At 40.2% G+C, this 23,565-nt stretch overlaps 1 protein-coding gene across 1 annotated transcript; it reads right to left on the bottom strand.

The window, feature by feature from the left end:
• Positions 1-1,590: 1,590 nt before the first annotated feature.
• Positions 1,591-7,073, bottom strand: sostdc1b (sclerostin domain containing 1b). Its single transcript, XM_060942071.1, has 2 exons — positions 6,845-7,073; positions 1,591-2,506 (listed from the first exon to the last, which is right to left on the bottom strand). The coding sequence occupies exons 1-2, from the start codon at positions 7,038-7,040 to the stop codon at positions 2,121-2,123; spliced, it is 582 nt and encodes a 193-aa protein (XP_060798054.1). The 5' UTR covers positions 7,041-7,073; the 3' UTR covers positions 1,591-2,120.
• Positions 7,074-23,565: the final 16,492 nt, after the last annotated feature.

Raw genomic sequence — 23,565 nt, 5'->3', positions numbered from 1 at the left:
TCTCATTCACACATAATACCATTACTGAATAATATCAGAAAATATTCTGTTTTCAGAGTGAGTGTAAATGAATTAATGAGTCCCCCCCGTTTCCGGTTGAGAGTATACTGTGCGCCTTTTGGCTGCCGCTTCTCAGCAGAGCTTTTTATTTTTCTTTTTTCCCCCATTTGTTTTGCTTTTTTTGTATAGTTTGATGCTTGTCATTTCTTTGAATGTTTTTTGTTTGAATGTTTTGTCCGCCGATTGTGGCATAGCTCTAGACCCAGTTTTGGCATTGGTTTCCTTCAGGCCTTGGTCCGCCATGGGTGATGCCTGTGCTCCTCGCCATGGACTGCAGTGAGGTCGTTGCTCTTTTAACATCGGGGTTGTCCAGTGCTCTGTGCAGCAGTGCTTCTGTGCTTGGTGCAGTGTATCGAGTGATGTTGCCCGGTGAATATTGTGGTGGCTGTACAGGTGGTTTGGGACATACCAGTGCTCTGTGTCGCGGTGCTTCTGTGCTCAGTTTGTGGATCCATGGTGTGGTATTCCAGGCAATGTTGCTTGGTGGCGTCGGGGCGGCTGTGCAGGCGGTGCAAGACATACCTTTGTGCGCCTTTTGGTGGGACTGTGGGTAGCTACGCCATTGGAATTACATTCCGACCCTCTTTTGCTGGACTTTTTTTTGTAATTGTAAAGCAACCTGGGGTGTGAGAAAGGCACTATATAAGTTGAAATTATTATTATTATTATTATTATTATTATGGAGGGAAAGCATAAGAAACACCACACAGTCAGTAACCTGAGCTTAGGATTGAACCTTGAAGCTGGCAGTGCTACCTCCTGTGCCATCTTACTGCACAGCACAAATTCTTCCATCTCACTAGGCAGTCCCATCTCTGAAAGAATGAATTCTGTAGATTTTAAATTTCATTTGCAAACATGTAGATTTGGCTGAAAATTTCATGAAAGTGTTTTAAAGAATTATTCACATAAGTGTTTACTGCTCCAACACCTGCCCTTAAACCTCCATTATAAAATAGTAAATAAGTTTGCTGTTCTTCTTACATGTAAACAGGTCAAGTAATCCTTTAGGCAACACCAGACTTTATTTCCCTTCACACATTTTATTCCTATTGAAATTATATCATCTCCACCCAAAACGTTATGTGCCCAGAGTCACTACACTGCTGTGTATAGTCAGTGGAAAACTCTTGAACTCCTCAAAATAGAGGCCTGGGGGAAAGTACTGTGTAATTGCAAAACAGTGTTGCTTTTAGAAATGAGGGATGAAAGGGCCTAGAATACAAAAAAAAAAAAACATTCAGTAACATGTTACCGCAAAGAGAGGTTGATGTGCCTTGGGCTGAGGGCACCCCTCACAACAATGAGTCATAAGGCTTCTTTTGACTAATTCTTCTTTTCCATCTCCACCTTTAACACATCAAAGTTGGCTGCTGGGTGCAGAATTATTGACACAAACTATGAGAAAAAATAAAGCTACCTGATTTATTACACCTAAAGCAAATATTTTTGGCTACACAGGTATATAAAATGGGTGTAACAGATCTCATAAATACACTTTAACAGTTATACAAATGTTTACTTTCCCATATTTTGAAAAACATTAAAGATGACAGTGACACTGCAAAATATTGTTCCAGTGTTGAAGTCTTAATGTCTTCACATGTGAAGCCTAACTTCTCTCATTATTAAAAATGTTTTCATTTCATTTTTACCCAAAAGCTAACATTGCCTCAGGGTTTAAATGAGGTCTGACATGCTCTTTCTCATGTTATTTCAGAGGAAAATATTTAACAACCTTCTTCCAAAGTGTTAGCTATATAGTGTACCTCTGATTTCTAGTAAATGAAAAAGAAGAAGAAGGAGAAGAAAGCACTTTTGGAGTCTATAATTGCAAAACAGATGAGAAAATGCACATGGAGACAGAATACTCATAAACAGAGAGAGGATCCTAGAGAGCGAATTAAGAGATCCAACTACAACTACAGAATTAAAAGATCCAGCTACAAGTTCCATATCTTATCTTGACTCAGCGTTCTTGAAAATCAGTGGCCTTCCAGTATAGAAAGGTGATGTGAGGTTAAAAGATGATGACAGTGTACTTTTCAGCTGAGAGTGAACTAAACCCCGCTTTCCTCCTCCACATTTGCTCCACGTCTTTTCTTCGAGTTGGCCTTCTGGGGTGAAGGCTTCAGTTTGGACTCGTTGTGTTGCCGTGTGTAGCGCTTACATGTGCATGAAGTCACGGCAGCAACCTTGTATGTGCGTGTACTGCCGTCCCGGCACCTGAGCCTGACACGCTGCGTGCGTACATGCTCGTTCATGCACCTCCACTCGGACGTATCCCGCCGTGCCCAGTATCCTCCTCCGATCCAGTTGGGTAGCAGGTGAGTGGGGAGACACTCGCCAGCACACACCAGCTCCTTCACCGCCTTCAGGCTGGTGCACTGGCCATCTGATATGTACTTGGTAGATCGCAGCTCTCTGCAGCCCAACTGGCTTTGCTCTGTGAAGAACAATCAAACATCTTAATAGTTAAATAAGCTGCAGTGATCCTGAAGACTACCATCTGAAGATTACCCAGGCCACACTGTACACTCTCTGAAATAAAGTAACTCAACCCTTACTGGGGTGGTACCATTAAGGCGGCATGTTTTGTACCTTTTGTAGGTAGGCCTATGTATCTTTTACCTGTAGGTGCATATGGTTTTTGTTATAAGGTTTCCAGTTTGTAAAATATATACACTAAAGATACAAAAGATGGTCCCACCCCAGTGACAAGTAAAAGTATACTTTGGTACATTTATTTCTGAACATGTATACAGTAAGAGTTTTACTCCAAGTTCTACTCATACGTAGAGGTAGAAAGTAATAGCCATTCAAAGTTCCTCTCACAATCACTGACAGTGATGTATAATTTCAGAGTTTTGCTTAAGTCATAATGCAGAGTTTTACTTTCATTCTTTATCCAAAAGCCATGGTGGAAAATATCCCCATGCTAATGAAACTCTAACGTCTAGAACAGAGCAGTACAGAGAATCCACATCATGCACTGCAGAATAGTAGGTAGGGCATCATTTAGTATGTGAGTAAGCCACATGTACAGTAGGTTAACACTGAACAGATGGAATAAGCTGTAAAATTATATTTTAAAAATGTACATGTTGCCTTGGCTATTTGTATTTATTCTATCCACATTCACGGGATATGAGCAATCACACACTCTGATTGGCTACTCTACTACTAGGATATCAGCTCATATACTGTGAGTACAGAAAAACAAAATGGTGACTTTGTTATCAAGTATTTAAAAGAAACAGAAATAGCTAAAAGAATTTTTTTCTTTCCCCCAATATCTTCCATTCCACACTCCAGCCCAGTCAGTCTTGGTAATGCACCTTTAAGTTGGTTTGACAACTGCCAAAAAAAAAACCCTAAAGAAGAAGAGGAAAATGGCGGCACGTGTTGCTGAACCAACCGAGGCCGAATTAAAAACTACTCAAAAACAAAACCACAAAAAAATATAAAAAAAGCAACAAAATATGGAATGAAAATATTTCATGGTAAGAACATATATTTTTTATTTTTCAAGAATTATTATTATAGCATTTTTCACAAATTGCTACTGTCATTTCACCGGTTTGTTTACATCTCATCTCATTATCTGTAGCCGCTTAATGATTTTGTCAGACGTTTTGTATAAAGTTTCTATTTTTTCAAATTTGCAAAAAATAAAAATGCCCTGTTTCTCAAAATCCAATGAATGTGGATAGAATAAAACAGTTATTCCATTCAATCTCATCATACATGACTTACAGTCAACTCGGTGCTACGCGCCTCATCGGCTGTCAGCTCATGTATGACTCGATTTCATGGAATAACTGTTAAATGTTTGATTTTGTAAAGTAGGCTGGGTTTAATTTAGAAATCCAAAGATGGGTGTCATCTTGTACACATTAAGTTAAATAAATAAACACTTTGTTTTATAAATTTGTTGTGCTGTGTTGTAGCTTGGGAGGCAGCAAGATCTTGATGAATTTGTAGCCTGCACATTAAAATAGGAAGAATATTGTTAAAGTACTGTAGCTGGGTGAGATTAGATTCCCCATTGTCTTTCTGATGCTGTATAACATTCATACAACAACAACAACAAGAATTATTATTATAATTATTATTATTAGTAGTAGTAGTAATAGTAGTGTTGCTAAATGTAATGTAACATTAATATGATTCACTCTGGAATACTAATCACCAATTCTCTGGTTCCATCATGTGTCTGTCAATTGGTATCTTCAGGAGTACACTTTTTATTGATTGATTGATTGATTGATTGATTGATTGATTGATTGATTGATTGATTGATTGATTCCGAACAGTAAAGAAGAAAGATATAAAAATAAAAAAAATTTAAATAAAAAATGCAATAATCAAAACATTGTCATAAACAAACAGAATAGCATAGCCCAGGCCCGGCGCCAGGAACAGTTTACTAAGGGGGCAATTAGAAATCGCAAGGGGGCAAATATTTTTCATATAGTGTGTAGTAGTGATGGCGGTCTGACAACGTGTTTCAAACAATTAACTGCGCCAACCACAAAACCACGGCCCCGAAGGTTGCTTTAGTCCGGGAAAATCACGTGGCATATTATCAGGGCAGTTGCGCTTTACCCGTGCCCACCTGTTAACCCTCCCCTCCGATTTTCTCACAGACACGCGTTACAACCGGAAAGATGCCAAACATAAAACAACACACACAAACCTACAGGCAAGTCCTTTACATTTAAAATACATACAAATAGCTCTGCGGCATGAAAACAAAACGTCAATGCAAGTCTAAGGTACTTGGCTCGGTGGCCAAAATCATAATTTAAAAAAATCAACAGACCCCGCGGCTGCACCAGTAATAGCCTTCCTGACTCGCACCGAGTCAACGCTAACCACTTAATCCGCGATCCCAGTTTAGGCGTGTAGGGGACTAAACACTCTGAAGTGATGAATTTTCACCCCCACTGCATGGGGGGTGACGTCAACGACACACATTCTTACGCTATTTGCGCACAAAGCGGACCATATATGAACACATACACCAACATAAACGGAGATAAACTTAGCCTACAAAGAAAGAAAATGGATTCACAATATTGTGATTGAATTCGTTTAATTCGGCGGGGGAAAGACTACTCCCGTAAACTGACTGCATATTACAGGATATTGCAGAGACAGTGCACTTGTAAGTGTACATGTAAAACCCCCGCCCGCCCGCACGACCCCTCCCCTTGTCCTTATCACAGGTCTGTGTGTGCGCGGCTGTGTCAGCATTTCACATATACACCCACAATAACTAGTCCCCAGTAGTTAGGATTGATACATATGTCTAAAACAGGGTTAATATTAAATTCAGGCTTTTTGAAATAATCCTACCTTAATACAGTTGAATTCTACGATTGCAACGTAAGAATCATAACAGCCAATCAGATTTGTTCTACCGTGCCAGTTTTAGTAGTGATTCATGTGAAATTTATTTTTGTGCAATGCGCAACCACTTAATATTTCGTATTTGAAAATGCAAATTATTAATACGTCTATAATACATTATATTTTCATAAGAAAACAATTAAGTGAGCTGAGTCTCCGTTGAGGGGGCGGGGCTGTAGCCATGAGGGGGCGACGCCCCCTTTCGCCCCCCCATGGCGCCGGGCCTGGCGTAGCCACAAGGCAGTAACATAATAATGTTCATAATAATAACTTTAAAGATTTATCATAAAAAGATACATATTGCAGATGCAAAAGATATACCATTGAGGGTACCACTCCACTGACAAAGGTACAGTCTAAATACCTTTCATCAGTGCAAAAAATAACATCTAATCAAGTGAAAATATCTTGTAAATAGTCCAATTTTTCAAGTATTTCCTATTATAGGATGCCAATAAATCTAATATATGATTATTAAATCTTTTTTTAATAATTTGAAGCTTGAAATGGTCTTGTTGCATTGTTAATTTATCTAATTTTAATCCTATATTGTATTTCTACAAAGAAGCAAAATTATCTGCCAACAGAATAAAAAAAGAACACTTCAAATGAAAACATCTACAACCAGAGTGACTAAGCTTATATTTGATTTATAATAAGTTATAACAGATAAATATGCTCATATTCAAGATATTTTCACTGCCTATAATCTCATGTGTGCAATGAAGTAATTGCCTTTTAATGCGTATTTCTGCAAGGAGAACTTTGTACAAAACGTCATCTTAGTGAAAATATCTTGGTAAACATTAAAATGAGAGAAAATATAAAAGTTAAGTAAAAATATCTTGACTATCGCCAAATTTATCTCATATTTCCTATTGTCCATTGACTATAAACCACACATAAGATTATTAAGCTTATTTCTAGACATTTATTACAAATCTCAGGTTTTAAAGTTTGTCTGTTGCAGATAATATTTAAAAGATTTTGCACATAAATGCTTTAAATGATCACAATTATCTGCTAACAGTATAAGACTACTTTAAGTTTGGAATTACTTTTAAAAATATGTAGGACTGGTTTTAATAACTGTATACTAGGTTTACTGTAATCTTATCTTATATCTTATAAGGAAAATACTTATAATAGGAAATATTTGTTTGATTTCATTACTCAAGGTATTTCTGCAGGATAAGGGTTTGGGGTTTTTTTTCAGTGTAAAGAGTTGCCAGGAATATTTCTTTCACACTGCTCCACAGATTACTGAAGATGAATAAATTAATAAGAGAGAAAGAGAGAGAAAGAGAGATAAAAAAGAAAATAAAGAGAAGGCACACACATTAGTTGTATCCAGTAGTAAGCTACACACCTATTTGCACTGTGCTTTCTGTGCGTCTCCTGCCGCTGCGTGCTTCATTTACAGACCCATTGGTGTGAGTTTCCCAGAGCGAAGGGGCCGCGATGCCATCCAACAGTTCAGTGGCACTGTTCTGAACTCCTTGGCAGCTCTTCAGCAGGGCACAGAAGAAGATCATCAGCCAGTAACCACACATGTTCAAGTGCATATGACACCAGTAGCCTTCCAGTGCTCAGTGAGTCTCTCAGCATTTCATGAGAGAGGTGATATTACCTGTAGCTCATATGGTTATATGGTTTTATACTCATCCCTCCCCGCCTTCAGCCAACAGCACTTGCCTGGCAAGTGTGGTTTGTAAGAAATGGGTGTGCGCTTGCATTGATGTTAGGTGCCGAAAATGTGGTCATGTTCAAGCTGGAAAGCCTACACCATGCACATCTGAGCAAATCCCTGTGGTTTCACTATGCACTTTTTGTTGTCATCACCAGAACATGTAAAAAGACTGAAAATTAGAAAATGCTGTGCTTGGTGTTTAAATGTATTATTATTATTATTATTATTATTATTATTATTATTATTATTATTCCTACTTTTTTAACTACACACATGTATCAGTGGTGTAAAGTCACTATCACAAAATGCATTTATTAATTTTATTTATTTATATTGAATTTTAAATTATTTAATCCTATTACAGTCATGTAACCCAATAAATGGGGCAGCACGGTGGTGTAGTGGTTAGCACTGTCACCTCACAGCAAGAAGGTTCTGGGTTCGAGCCCCGTGGCTGGCGAGGGCCTTTCTGTGTGGAGTTTGCATGTTCTCCCCGTGTCCGCGTGGGTTTCCTCCGGGTGCTCCGGTTTCCCCCACAGTCCAAAGACATGCAGGTTAGGTTAACTGGTGGCTCTAAATTGACCGTAGGTGTGAATGTGAGTGTGAATGGCTTGTCTCTATGTGTCAGCCCTGCGATGACCTGGCGACTTGTCCAGGGTGTACCCCGCCTCACACCCATAGTCAGCTTGGATAGGCTTCAGCTTGCCTGCGACTCTGTACAGGATAAGCGATTGGATGGATGGATGGATGGATGGATGGATGGATGGATGGAACCCAATAAATGTTGAATAACCCAATAACAAGGGTTACTGTCCATCCATCTATTATCTGTAGCCGCTTATCCTGTTCTACAGGGTCGCAGGCAAGCTGGAGCCTATCCCAGCTGATTACGGGCAAGAGGCGGGGTACACAAGTAGCCAGGTCATCGCAGGGCTCAAGGGTTACTAGTCACTTAAAAATATTCCAAGTAGCTATGAGCAGACAAACTTGAAACTCTATAATACTTTGACACCATTTTCTTGAAATGTGCTTTTATTTAATATTTTTCTTTTTACGCCTTTCTTTATTAAATAAAGAAAAGGCAAGCCTACTTGTTGAGCATATTTTCACCATTCCTCTTAAATTGAAAATTAGTACAATCTTTGGAATGGGTCAAATATTATGGAAAGTAAAATTTAATGTGGAATATGTAGACTTTTGTTAAATACAGTATACAGTATTGTAAGCTTCATCTCAAATCACATACTAATATACTATCCCAGATTATTTTTGAGCATGAATACCATAACTATAGTGTGCTCACACTGAGAAATACAAGCAAGTAGTGGGGCACAGAGGGATGACTACAACATGGCTGCAGATAAGTTTTATTGCAAAAAAAAAGTGAATTTGGGCAAATTAATTTAATATTTCTTACTATCCATCCATTATCCGTAACCACTTATCCTGTGCAGGGTCGCAGGCAAGCTGGAGCCTATCCCAGCTGACTATGGCCAAGAGGCGGGGCACACCCTGGACAAGTCGCCAGGTCATCACAGGGCTGACACATAGACACAGACAACCATTCACACCTACGGTCAATTTAGAGTCACCAGTTAACCTAACCTGCATGTCTCTGGACTGTGGGGGAAACCGGAGCACCCAGAGGAAACCCGCGCAGAGAACATGCAAACTCCACACAGAAAGGCCCCCGCCAGCCACTGGGCTTAAACCCAGAACTTTCTTGCTCTGAGGTGACAGTGCTAACCACTACACCACTGTGCCACCCCATTTCTTGCTATATAAGTTTAGTAATCAATTATAAACTTCTTCAGCCTGCTTTTAGATGCTTTTATTCATTTCAAGCTTTACACATTTTTAATCTATTGGCAGATCATTTTCAAGTATTGACATTGGTTTAATAATTTTAAACTTGGTTTATAGTAACCCTATAATAGGAAAATATAGATAAATGTACATATATGCAAGATATTTCCAGTTGCCAAGATGTTATTTTTTTGCACTGGTGGCTCTGTTGTACAAATGCTTTTAAGAATTGACTGCACATTTAAAATAATAATTAAAATAATATCCTCTGTTCTGATTTCAATCCTGAGCTTGATTAACTGTGTGTGTGTGTGTGTGTGTGTGTGGAGTTTTGTGTGTTCTACCTGCTTGGGTTTCCTCCAGGTTCATCGGTTTCCTCCCTCTGTCCAAAAACATATAGGATTGGCTAAACTAAATTACCCCTAGATGTGTGTGTGTGTGTGTGTGTGTGTGTGTGTGTGTGTGTGTGTGTGTGTGTGTTGCCCTGCAATGATCATGTTGGATCATATTCAGACACAGATGCAGTGAACTCCATAATTATTATATTAGATTAATGTATAATAAAATATTTAACAATTATTCCATGAAGCCGAGTCATACATGAGCTGATAGTCGATGAGGCACGTAGCACCAAGTTGTCTATAAGCCATGTACAACGAGATTGAGTGGAATAACTTTTATCATATCCACATTCACTGGATTTGGAGAAATCCAGAGCATTTTTATTTTTTACAAATTCATCTCATCTCATTATCTCTAGCCGCTTTATCCTGTTCTACAGGGTCGCAGGCAAGCTGGAGCCTATTCCAGCTGACTACGGGCGAAAGGCGGGGTACACCCTGGACAAGTCGCCAGGTCATCACAGGGCTGACACATAGACACAGACAACCATTCACACTCACATTCACACCTACGGTCAATTTAGAGTCACCAGTTAACCTAACCTGCATGTCTTTGGACTGTGGGGGAAACTGGAGCACCCGGAGGAAACCCACGCAGACACGGGGAGAACATGCAAACTCCACACAGAAAGGCCCTCGCCGGCCACGGGGCTCAAACCCAGACCTTCTTGCTGTGAGGCGACAGCGCTAACCACTACACCACCGTGCCGCCCTTTTTACAAATTAGATAAATAAAAACTTTATACAAAACGTCCAACAAAATCATTTCTGCTTAGAAATGACAGTAACAATTTGTGAAAAATGCTATAATAATAATTCTTGAAAAATGAAAAAAGACACGTTCTTACCATCAAATACTTTTATTAGGGTTTTTTGGTGGTTGGCAAACCAACTTAAAGGTGCATTACTGCCACCGACTGGGCCGGATTGTGGAACAGGAGATATTGGGGTAAAACAAACAAATAAAAAAAAAATCCTATATTCTTTTAGCTATTTCTGTTTCTTGTAAATACTTGATAACATTTTTTTTTGAGGGGGGGGGTTGTTGTAGAGTTTTTATTTCGTCCTCTGTTGGTTCAGCAACACACTCCACCATTTTTGTTTTTCTCTACTCATCGTATATGAGCTGATATCCTAGTAGTAAAGTAGCTAATCAGAGTGCACGATTGCCCATATCCAGTGAATGTGGATATAATATAATATAATATAATATAATATAATATAATATAATATAATATAATATAATATAATATAATATAATATAATATTCAGAATTTAAAACCACAGGAACATAATACAATATTATTCCACCACAAAAAAGTTTATTGAAGTAGATTTTTTTCCCTGCATGATACTAGTGTTTATGATTATCAGCACACTTGCAGTGAGTATTTAGTAAAGCCTTCCCTCGAAAGAATAATAGCACAAAGCCTCCTGTAGTGTCTAACAAGGTTGGAGAATGCTTATTGAGGGTTCTTGGTCCACTGCTCCATACAGAACATTTCAAGTTCCTTTAAATTCTTAGGTTTGTTTATAAAGATGCCTGATTTGGTTCACTGGTTTTAAAAATTGTTCAGGTCTGGAAGCTAAGACAACTAGTGCAAAGTAGTGAGTTTGTGTTCTTGTAAACCTTTCGATGGCATTAGAGTTATGACAGTACTTTTTTGAAATATGCATCTCTAACCATATTTTAAATCTTTCGATTCATAGGACGGCAGTTTCAGACTTACCCTCTTCACTCTTCTTTCTTGTTAGGTTTTAATTTTTCCTGTGGTGATGACAAAGGGATTCTTCTGAGACTGGGACTGGGAGCAATTTCATTTATTCAGGTCGTGGTAGATCCTGGCGCATGGCAGGAGAATTTACCCTGGCTGGGAAGAAAGTCCATTGCAGGGCACCATGAACACACCTAGGGACATTAGCACAGCCAGTCTATCTACCTGCAAGTGTTTGGCATGTGGGAGGAAACTGGAGAAGCCAGAGGAAACATGAAAACATGGAGAGAGTATACAAAACTCAGCACTGACAGTAACCCGAGTTCAGGCTCCAACTGGAAACAGTGGAGCTGTGAGGAGGAAACACTTCCCGCTATGCCACTGTGCCTATTTTTGTATATTTGTTTGAAATAATCTTCGGGGTGTCAATAATTAGTTCTTAGGCGAAGGAGAAATAGGTAGGAATAAGTAGGAATCACAGTGCTGCATTTAACATGACAGTAACAGACAAGACGATTAATAGCACTGATAATAAATGTGATAACATCCATTATCTGTAACTGTTTATCCTGGAGCCTATCCCAGCTGACTATGGGTGAAAGGCGGGGTACACCCTGGACAAGTCACCAGATCATCACAGGGCTGACACATAGAGACAAAGAACCATTCACACTCACATTCACACCTACGGTCAATTTAGAACCACTAATTAGCCTAACCTACCGACTAGTGGCCTAGTGGTAGCGTGTCCGCCTCTCGATCGGGAGATCGGGAGTTCTATTCACGGTCGGGTCATACCAAAGACCATCATAAAAATGGTACCTACTACCATCTGGCAAGGCACGCTGCAATACAGATGTGCATGGGGAGTTAAACTCTCGTGGTTACCAGAGGACTAGCCCCCCACTGTAACCCTAGCTATGTAATAGGTGAGAGGCCGAGGGCTATGGAAATGGAGATCGGCGCCGCCCGATGTGCCACCATCAGAGTTGGGCCTGGTTAGTACTTTAGTGGGAGACTGCCTAGGAATACCAGGTACTGGGCGTGGGAAGGACTTTAACTTTTTTTTTTTTAATTAGCCTAACCTGCATGTCTTTGGACTGTGGGGGAAACCGGAGCACCCGGAGGAAACCCATGCAGACACGGGGAGAACATGCAAACTCCACACAGAAAGGCCCCCATCAGCCACTGGGCTCGAACCCAGAACCTTCTTGCTGTGAGGCAATAGTGCTAACCACTACACCACCGTGCCACCCCAATATGATAACAGTGCAAAGTAAATAAATATTATATATAGAGACAATAAAATAAGTACTATCATTTTAACTCTATAAGAGCCACTATACTGTAAATATTACTCAATAAACTCTGTGCACAGTAAGTGCTCTCAAAGATCATTCTCAAACAGTCCTAGCAGGGGTATGAATATATAAAGTACAGAGAGAATTGATTTAATCTCCATTATCTAGTGCACTTGGTGAGTAAACAGATCTGAATTTATGAAAAATCACGTGTACTTTGCCTTCATTATTTTACACCAAACAGCTCCAACACGTGCAAAAAAAAAAAAAAAAGCATGAAATGAAATACACTGGGATTATTTTACCTCTAAATTATCCAAACAGGTGTCTCTAGAGAGCATGCCAAATAAATGTGTGACACAAATGGCAACACAAAGACCCGTGTTCTCTTTTTTCTGCTGAAACTGTGTAACTCTCCAAATGAAACAAGGGTCTAATTTCATTCTTTCCTCGGGCTGTTGCTTTCAATTCATCATGCTTTAGCACTGATACACTTCTCTGATTTTGGTTATATATAATTATGGGTCTCTTTTGGGATTTAGGAGTGTTTTAGGAGTGTGCATTGTTGCTGTGCTGATCTTGCCTTTTACCTTTCACTTATGCTTAAAAAACTGTCAAAATGATTTCTTATGACTTAAAACTCCCTGCTAGTGATATTGTTTGAGAGACAGGGGTCAGAGGGTTATTGGGGAACTCTGAATGTTCAACCCCCCCAGGCTTGAAAGTGGAATATAAAAGCCATGTGATACGAGGTACGTTTGCTAATTTCTTCATCTGAAAAGCAGATATTTGAGATAGTCCTTTTGTGCTATGTGACTGACAAAGTGAGAAGTGGAGACAGAGGAGGAAGAGATAATCTCCCAGGAGAGACAGACAGATTACTGGACTGAGTTATGAGCATATTGACATGTAACATGACAAGAGAATATAGCACAGTGCCTCATTGGCCTACAGGGTGATCTACTCACTTGGGATGAGATGAGATGAGATGAGATAGGGAACAAAGCATTCAGGTAAAGGTGAAGAACTCTACAGAATTCAGCAGAAGTGCCGCAGGATGTATTCATCAGAACCAAGCGTGGGAAAGTCTGAGATGACTTCTGTTCTTCTTATATCCTGCTGTGCCATGTACCTCATGATTCTTTTAATTATTGTTGCATAATTAACTACAGTATTGACAAAGCCAATAATGATAACACTGTTCATGATTATCTCATCTCATCTCATTATCTCTAGCCGCTTTATCCTTCTACAGGGTCGCAGGCAAGCTGGAGCCTATCCCAGCTGACTACGGGCGAAAGGCGGGGTACACCCTGGACAAGTCGCCAGGTCATCACAGGGCTGACACATAGACACAGACAACCATTCACACTCACATTCACACCTACGGTCAATTTAGAGTCACCAGTTAACCTAACCTGCATGTCTTTGGACCGTGGGGGAAACCGGAGCACCCGGAGGAAACCCACGCGGACACGGGGAGAACATGCAAACTCCACACAGAAAGGCCCTCGCCGGCCCCGGGGCTCGAACCCAGGACCTTCTTGCTGTGAGGCGACAGCGCTAACCACTACACCACCGTGCCGCCCCCTGTTCATGATTATGATAATTATAATAATTACACAGGCAATGTTTAATGGATTTTCATTTTCAAAGAATTCCCAAAATTAAGTCAAGCTGGTTTATTTGTATAGCATTTTTAACAACAGACATTGTCGAAAGCAGCTTTAAAGAAAAATAAATATTTTAAACATATGAACTAATTTCATCCCTAATAAATTTATTAATCCCTGATGAACAAGCCTGTGGCGATGGTGGCAAGGAAAAACTCCCTCAGATGCCACAAGGAAGAAACCTTGAGAGGAACCAGACTCAAAAGGGAACCCATCCTCATCTGGGTGATGACAGATAGTGTGATAATAAATAACTCACTTCTATAACTATGTCCTATATAATCACAAAGTATAATGTGTAACCAGGAACTTCATTATAGTTTTAGCTATTTTGTTGACGTTATCAACTGTTCGTTGATGGAGACTTGAGTGCAAGACTGTTCATGACAACTGCAGTCTTAAAGTTATGTCAATTGTCGTCTTAAATTCATCATAGCAAAACTGTAAGTGTCCAGAGCCATCTTCAAAGTGTATCAAATTAGGGGTTATGCAAAATATGTAGCACACAGAGGCTCATAGAAACTACAGAGTCCCTAAGCTGAAACCCACACAGGCATGAAGAGAACATCCATCCATCCATTATCCATAACCACTTATCCTGTACAGGGTCACAGGCAAGCTGGAGCCTATCCCAGCTGACTACGGGCGAAAGGCGGGGTACACCCTGGACAAGTTGCCAGATCATCGCAGGGCTGACACATAGAGACACACAACCATTCATACTCACATTCACACCTACGGTCAATTTAGAGCCACCAATTAACCTGACCTGCATGTCTTTGGACTGTGGGGGAAACCAGAATACCCGGAGGAAACCCACATAGGCATGAAGAGAACATGCAAACACCAAATAGAAAGGCCCCAGTTGACCGATAGGTTCAAACCCAGGACCTTCTTGCTGTGAGGTGACAGTGCTAACTACTGCACCACTGTGCTGCCCTATAAATAAATTAATTTGTTTCAAAATCAATTTTCTATATGTAAAACATAGCCTTTATATTATAATATATATAAAAAAAAACATATTTAACACGGGCGGCACGGTGGTGTAGTGGTTAGTGCTGTCGCCTCACAGCAAGAAGGTCCGGGTTCGAGCCCTGTGGCCGGCGAGGGCCTTTCTGTGCCGAGTTTGCATGTTGTCCGCGTGGGTTTCCTCTGGGTGCTCTGGTTTCCCCCACAGTCCAAAGGCATGCAGGTTAGGTTAACTGGTGACTCTAAATTGACCGTAGGTGTGAATGGTTGTCTGTGTCTATGTGTCAGCCCTGTGATGACCTGGCGACTTGTCCAGGGTGTACCCCGCCTTTCGCCCGTAGTCAGCTGGGATAGGCTCCAGCTTGCCTGCGACACTGTAGAAGGATAATGAGATGAGATATTTAACACTGAAAAAGAGGGTTTAAAGGTTAAACATTTTAAAAGATTTTAAAATCTGTTTAATTTTTTTTTAATTAAGTACAAAATGTTAGCATCAAATATGGCATCACATAAGTGCTGCAGATTTGTCAGCTGCACATTCATGCTGTGAGTCTCTCATCCCAAATGTGCACTGTTGGATTAAGTTTTGGTGACTGTGGAGGCCACTGAAGCACACTGAAATCAGGTCATGGTGGAACCAGGTTCTACTGGCAGTCGATGAGGTAGTTAACCTTCATGAGTGGCACGTAGTTTTGTAGATAGCTTTTCCGAGGTATTTGTAAACTAAACTTTAAATTTGCATTATTTGCCTATTTAGAAATGTGATACATTTTGACAGGGTAGAATTCATTAACATACTAGCTCAAAGAATGTGTAAGGAGCAGGAATTACTTTTTACTGTATTGCCCTAGAATTAAAAAAGTTTTGGCAAGACTGTCAAATTTCACATCTGTCTCATTTTCATAGTTACGTAGGTTTGTCATGGCAAAATGACAAACACCAACACCAGTCTTGTCCTTTTGCAAGTGAAAGAAGGTTTATTGCAGAAATGGACACATAGTGATGAGGGTTCAGCACACTGCTCATACTGTCCCTTTGTTCTCAAATCTATATATACTCTTTACTAGATAAAAAGGAGACATCTATTGCATTACATCTATTGCAATTACATGCCCTGATCACGCTCTAAAGCGGATTGGATCTTCTCTAATCGCTGGCTTGTACACACGTCTGCTACGCACGTCTGCTACGCACATAATGAGTATGATAAGATGAACATGCTTAGGTGCAGAATGTTCTAAGTCATTAGTCCTTGAAGAGGCAATACTCAGTGAAAAGGAAAATTACAAAACAGTATGACACTAAAATTTACTTGACAATTCCCCCTTTTATCATGTAAATGATAGGTCCATGCTATTTTGTTATATATTGTGGTAAAGTCTTGTGGGTAGCTGTTCTAGTTGCTGGAAAAACAAGACTTCAGGAAACACTGAAAGCTGATCTTCTTCACAGACACTTCCAACTTTATATTACTCAGATCATGGAGATAGAATGCTGAGATCAAAAGCAAACCATTTATTATGTGTAGAATGAAATTAGAAAAATACAGGCTTCCTAATGCTCCACGTGTAGATTTATGAAGATTTTGAAAATTTAATCATCAACTTTCAAAGTGCTGACAAGACGCTTAAGCTTATAGCAGGAAGACAGCCTGCATTTTTAACATCAAGTCCACTAGACTATGGAAGAGTGCTGTAATAACGATTCATAGTGGAGTTTTGGAGGACAAAAGCTGCCATCTACTGCCATCAATGTTACACTACCATAAAAGACTTAGACACCCATTTTGAGTCATGATCCACCTTTCTCATCGTCTTTTGGTATTTAAAAAAAAAACTTTGCAATTTCAGCCTTTATCGCTTCACAGGGAACCTGGAAGAAACTTTTAGCAGTTTTACGGTTTGATTGATTCGAGCAGCCCAAAACAACACAAGCGTAGGGAATTTTAACAATGAGTGAGGTACTCCAGCAATAGTACTGCTCTGTGAAGAGTGAGCTTAACTGACCATCATTTCAGGTCTTTCAGATCTCATGAAGCGGATATGACGTTGGATGCAACCCACCTGTACACTCAAGATGGAGGCAGAGGGGCATTTCCCTATCTCGTCTGATCAGGTCTGTTCTTGATTATGGATGTATAATATATGAATCAGCATCAAAGACATTACTTAAAAAATTGGACACAATCCAGAGTCAAGTTTTGAGACTGTGCTGTGGGGCCATAAAGACTACTCCGATACCAGCTCTACAGGTAGAAATGGGTGAAATGCCTTTGGAAAAGCAAAGAACTCAGATATCACTAACATACTGGGCAAATTTAAGAGGTCATAACGAAAGTCATCCGGCTCAGAATGTATTAAAACCATGCTAGGAGAAGGAAAAAGAACATACAAAGAGTTTTGGTTGGACAATAGAGAATAAGATCAATGAATTTGGAATAGCTGACAAAATGGTAAGTCCCACTGTGCCACTCTGTGTTGTCCCACCATGGATTCTAGAAGAAACAAGGGTCGATTTAAATCTACTAAAGAAGGAGAAAGGGGAAAATATAAGCAAAAATGAAGCTGGTAAATACATCAAAGAAAGTTATCCAGAATATGTTAAAATATTTACAGACGCATCTAAAACATTTGACAATAGAGTAGGAATAGCGTTTATCATTCCAGAAGTAAATGTCATGTTCAACAAAAGGGTTAGTGATAATTTAGCAGTATATACAGGGGAACTGTTAGCTATTCTTCTTACTCTAAGCTCGGTAGAGGAAGTAAAACCAATCAAAGTTTTGATAGGTTCTGATTCCAGTAGTGCACTAAAAAGTATTAGATACATGCAGTCAAATACAAGACAAGACATAGTACTAGACATAACTCTAACAATATTCAGAATTAAAAGAGCAGGAGGGGAAGTTAAATTCATGTCGATTCCTGCACATATTGGTGTGGAGGGAAATGAGCTGGCAGAGAGATATGCAAAAGGAGCAACAAGAAAAAGAGAAATAAGTATGGTTGTAAAATATAGTACGGCGGAGGTTAAAAGCATAGTCAAAATAGAAATAAGAAAGAAATGGCAGGAAGAATGGGATAGAGGAAATAAGGGTCGATATTACTACAGCATTCAAAAGAAAGTAGGAGGAATGAGTGGAAGCAATAGAAATAGAAAGGAGGACGACATATCAAGGATGAGGTTTGGTCACACTGGGCTAAACAGTACATTAAACATAATGGATAAGCATGTTAATGGAAGATGTGAACATTGTGGACTACAGGAAACGGTGGAGCATGTGATGTTGGATTGTCCTAAATCTCAACAAGAGAGACAGACACTTAAAGAGATGCTTCAAAGGAATCCTATGACACTAGATATCAGAGAGATGCTGCAGTTGAGGTCTGACAATGTGGGATATAGGGCTATTTTTAGGTTTTAAAATAATACAGGAATTATTAGGAGAATTTAGCACAATAGGGTAGTAAACGTTCTGATTCACGCTCCAGTCCAGAAGGTGACGGTAATGCACCTAAAAGCTGTTTGCCAACCTCCATTAAACAATACAAAAGAAGAAGACTTCCTCATCTCCTCATTTTCCAACCAGCCACACATTAGATTTGTTTAGTATTTTCCATTTGTTAGCTTCTGTTGGGGTAGTAGGGGTGGACTGCCACTTCTGTTATTCTGTTTTCTCCTGTTATATGTGGTTAGGGAGGCAAGTGTTTGTCATTTGGGGTTTTTTGTTTGCTCGTTTCTTATAGGTTAAGATTTTATTAGTTAGACCTGTTTTGTTTGTTTTATTGGCCTTGGTCCAGCCTGAAGTCAAACCCAGGCTGCTATATTTCTCTTTATGTAAATAAAAACCCACTTTTTATCACCTTAAATTTGTTAGTTCTTGTGGCTGCTTGGACTTGGGGAAACCGGTGAGTAAGGAAGATGTACATTATCTGTCTATCTACACATTGATACACACACACACACACAACTTAGTGTTGTGTTGCGCAGCCTAAATAAAATTCTTGAATGATAATCTGTGATGCATGTATTCCTGTTGCTCAAAAATACAAAAATTATCAAATTCATATTTGTGTGTTTACGTATCTTAAAGTGCATATCCTGGACCAATTTTTTTTTTTTTTTTATATGAAAGTATACCCCTTTACACACTCATCCCGAAGGGTAATTTTGCACAAGGCCATCTGTCTACAGCAGAAAAAAATAAAATAACAAAACGCGTCTGGAAAAATCCCAAGGGAGTCTGGAGCCAGATTCGTGACGTCACCTGCGGAAGTGCCAGCAGGCCGCGAGAGCTTGCACGGTTTCAGTGCACAGCCTGTGTAGACCAAGCTAGTGATTTTGCATTGAAATATGGAAATGTCACCTGAGTGCAATGTTACTTCACCTTTGGATGAAGAATGAAATGTCTCCTTTGGTGACGCTGACACGGATGGAGACGGTGTTGCTTTGGGCATTCTGACGGATGGAACTGCGTCTTTTTTCAGATCAAGTTGCCTTATGAAGCCCATTTCCCACTGCAAATAGTTCTCAAAGTCATCGGGCCTTGTGAAGTGAGCCCTGCACATGATGCTGTAGTCTGTAGCATGTAGCCAATTTTTCCAGGTGCCTCGCACAAAGCGCTCCCATTTCTCTCTTATTGTCCGGTCTTTTGGGAAACGATGAGTACTAATCCCATCAAGATTGGTGTTGCTACACCCTCCTACGATACATCTGTTAACCATTTTAATAATTATGTGATAACGTTGAAGAAATTTGCAGAAAACCACCAGGTCATTTTCTCATAAACAAACCAGCACTGACGTAGGATTCAGAGGGAGGCGTCCCGCACGCGACGTCACGAAAATCAGTGTTTGCCGGGAAATCCAAATGCCAAGTTTTTTCAGAGGCGGACCAATTCGCCTCAAATGGCTTGATTTCAACTGAATTTTTCTGATATTGCGCAAGGTAAAAAAATTGCACAAAATGCAAAATGTGACAGATATTTGACTAAAGTTTAATATAAAATAGGAGAATTACATTGATCTTTCTCCTGAATTTACCCGTGATATGCACTTTAATACCTGGGCTGATAGATGTGTGTCTGGAAAATGGTTGAAGCGTTGCAGTTTCCTTGATGTGATTATGTATGGTATGGATAGGATTTCCCACAACTAATAATTATGTGGGCATTTTTATGTTTTATCGACTGTTTAAAGCAGATAAACAGAACTATGGCCTCACTTTTTGTTTATAAATGCCTTGAGACCTCAAGAATGGCACAGGAATAGTTTTAAGCGTTAATAATAAATCTAATATAGTAATTTTTATGATTAAAATGATTCATATAGGTAGCGGTCTGAGTGAATGACCTTGACATCTGTCACGTCATAGCAGGAAGTCTATCAGTCTCATCGCCATTTCTGCTATACTAAAACACAGAGCTGACTGCAACTCCGATCCTCCATTTTGAGGTAATTTATCACCATGCCACGTAGATGTGTTGCTGCATCTGCCAGCAACATGACAGAAGGTGGCTTTACGTTGCATTCATGGTCCAAGAATGTTCAAACTGCAAAGATTTGGCCGCGTTTTGCGAGAAGTTCACGGGCACATTGGACACCTATGAAGTGGTCTCTCCTCTGCTCTGCACATTTTACTGAAGACTCATACGAAACCTCTGATCTGTTGAGGAGCGTTGGCTATAAACCCGTATTGAAAGAGGGTGCAGTACCAACAATTAAAGAAAACTACAAGAAAAGGAAAGTATTTATTTTATTCATTTATTTTTTTAAAAAGCAAAGTTCAGTTGCACCAGTTCTCCCGGAGTGTGAGTCGAGGGTTGTTGCTAAAACCCGGGATGGAACGGGATGTGACATTTTAACACTCGGGCAGTGACCTCCCCGCGGTTGTTGGTAAAACCAGTGGCGTCCCGTTCCATCCCGGGTTTTAGTAATTGCCTGAGCCGAGCAGTAATGGCGGAGTACTTTGTATGGACAAAATAGAGAATGAGTGGAGCAGCCATCTTATTTCTAAACTGGATATTGCTGCCATCTCGCCTCTACGTGGAAGAAGCAAATGAATGGAGAACTGAACGAACAACTGAAAGTTGGATTGTTTCAAGACAATCTGCCACAAGATCGGCCTTCAAGAAGTGAGAACACAGACGGGTATGCGGTGACTCTCATTTGGATAAATAAACAAGAAAAACATGTTTACCTGCATTTAGACTAATACCTGTAACTTGTGTGTTTAAGTTACCGGTATAAGATTATTTAATGTGCTTCAGAATGTGATTCTCAGTTGACTTGATTATTTAATTAGCCTTTTACGTTTTATCAGTGAAAATGCATGCATGTGCATATATGTTGCACAAGTTAACACACTTATCCTGTTTTAATGAGAGTCAACTCACAATCACTCAGTACGTTTACATGCACATCCAAATCGAGCTGCTGTCGGTAATCGAGCAAAGGGTCCCAGCAGGGGTGCCAGAGAAATCCAATCCTACATGCACACAAGGAAATCGAGCTATTGTCTGAGGTACATTGTGCACCCGAGCCACAGGTGGCGCTACACGCCCCATCGTGTTGGTACACTTCCGGTTGTTGTCATGAAGAAGAGCTATTCAAGAGTGTAAACAAAGTTATCAGTTCCGTGTTCTCCATTGCGCGTTTTTCTCCCGTCCATGAATTTTAATATATTCAACTCCTTAAGCTGAATGAGCATGAACTCTGTCTCCTCATTGCTCCAGAAGTGCACGTTTCTGCTCGTTTTTTCTCTTCTTCGTTTGGTCCTCTTGACCTCTTCTGCTGCTCTCTACTACTGTTGTCATGCCGACCGAGGCTGTCGTGTTTCCCGCTTGTGGTCTCGTCACTCCCGGAAGGGGCAGTGCTGAAGTAAGTAGCTTGACTACGTAGCTCGATAGGGTATACATGCACTAAGTAGCTCGGCAAAAATCTCATAATCTAGGTCGTGTAGCTTGATTACGAGAAATCAAGTTCGGTTCAATTTCAGCCGAGCTAAGGTGTTTCCATGGCATTTAGAACTTCGATTTCAGTCGAGCAATGGCAGAAATTCGATTTTCTCTATGTGCATGTAAACGCACTGAATGAAGTCAAATCAGTCTTAGTTGAGCAAGTCGGTAACGGGATTTCTTACTTTCACCATAAATTTTTATTTATATGACTTTGGTCTATAGCTGTCAAAGGCCTCGGCCTTAAAACCGGTTACCGCTGTGACATCACGCATTCAGGGCTGGCTGGCTCAGCGGGGCAGCTCCAATGCCAACTTTGCAGTCAATTTTAACACTCAAAAATATATATGTTTTTTTATTCCCATTTATGCAGCATACAAGAGTCAAGGATGGAGATACTATCCACTCAGAAATTTATTTAAAAATAAAGGTTCTGCATATCTGCTTTAAGTCTCCTACTGAAGGGGGGTAGACCCATTGTTTTGGACAAAATGAACATTATGCAATATGCAATAATGAGACCAGTGGTTCCTCATGAGAATGTTGAAGGGCAACAGAGGAGTAAAACAGCGCCTGTGAATCGTTCACTTTGATCAGTCATGTAGGGCGGCACTGTCACTTCACCACAAGAAGGCTCTGGGTTCAAGCTCAGTAGCCAATGGGGCCTTTCTGTGTGGAGTTTGAATGTTCTCCCCGTGTCTGTGTGGGTTTCCGCTGGGTGCTCTGGTTTCTCCCACAGTCCAAAGACATGTGGTTAGGTTAACATGGGGCAGCCATGGCCTGAAAGGTGAGCTGTAGCACCTGCTCCCTGGGGACTAGAGCATAGCTGCCAGCGCTAGGTATGTGTGTGCGCTCATTGCTCACGTGTGTGCGCGCATGTGTGTGTTCACTGCTTCAGAAGGGTTAAATGCAGAGGAGGAATTTCATTGTGTGCTTAAGTTTGTGACTGAGTGTACATGTGATTTAAATAAAGGCTTCTTGTTCTAGATCAAGTGCACTGCCTGGGTCCTAAAGTTCTTGCCTTCCTATAGGGACTACGAGACCCCTGAAAGTCCCTGTGGATCTGGAAGGCCACTGCAGCACGTCACAGCACCATGGATGGTGCCTCACTCGTAATCTTGTCACATCCCTTTTTTTTTTAAACACATTTACCAGGGAAGTAAGTAAATTGTTATGAACAGACTATACTCAGATTGGTAGTATAGAACATTGTAAAAGTGCAATTTATTAATTTAGACATGAAGACATTGAGAAGATCTGGGAAAAGATGGTCCGCTCCTTCAGCTTCTCTGTTCTGGAATTCTTGTTATTGTGGTGGAGCAAAAATTCGTAGTCCCGGGTCCTGACATTGTGAAATAGTTTAAGTGCAAAGTCCCACAAATCCACAAAGATGTTATCAGCAGCCAGTTGTGGAAATTGGGCGAACAACAGGTGACAAACGTCTGCTGCAAATTGTGAGCTCTGTGCCATGCGATTCTTGGCAGAAATCCTCTGTTCAAGATGGACGGGCTGCTTCTTCTGATTCTCCGTCCTGGAGTTCATGCTGTCTGAACCTCTTTTCTGTAGAATGACAAATA

The sequence above is a fragment of the Neoarius graeffei genome, chromosome 16, assembly GCF_027579695.1.
Source record: "Neoarius graeffei isolate fNeoGra1 chromosome 16, fNeoGra1.pri, whole genome shotgun sequence".
Taxonomy (NCBI): Eukaryota; Metazoa; Chordata; class Actinopteri; order Siluriformes; family Ariidae; genus Neoarius; species Neoarius graeffei.
This window is presented reverse-complemented; position numbering and strand designations above follow the sequence as displayed.

Bases quoted from the DNA above. Each gene is read 5' to 3' on its own strand.
- sostdc1b (XM_060942071.1), bottom strand. From the start codon at position 7,040: ATGCACTTGAACATGTGTGGTTACTGGCTGATGATCTTCTTCTGTGCC. The intron at 2,507-6,844 runs GTGTGTAGCTTA...TGTTCTTCACAG, and splicing joins AGAAAGCACAGTGCAAATAG to AGCAAAGCCAGTTGGGCTGC.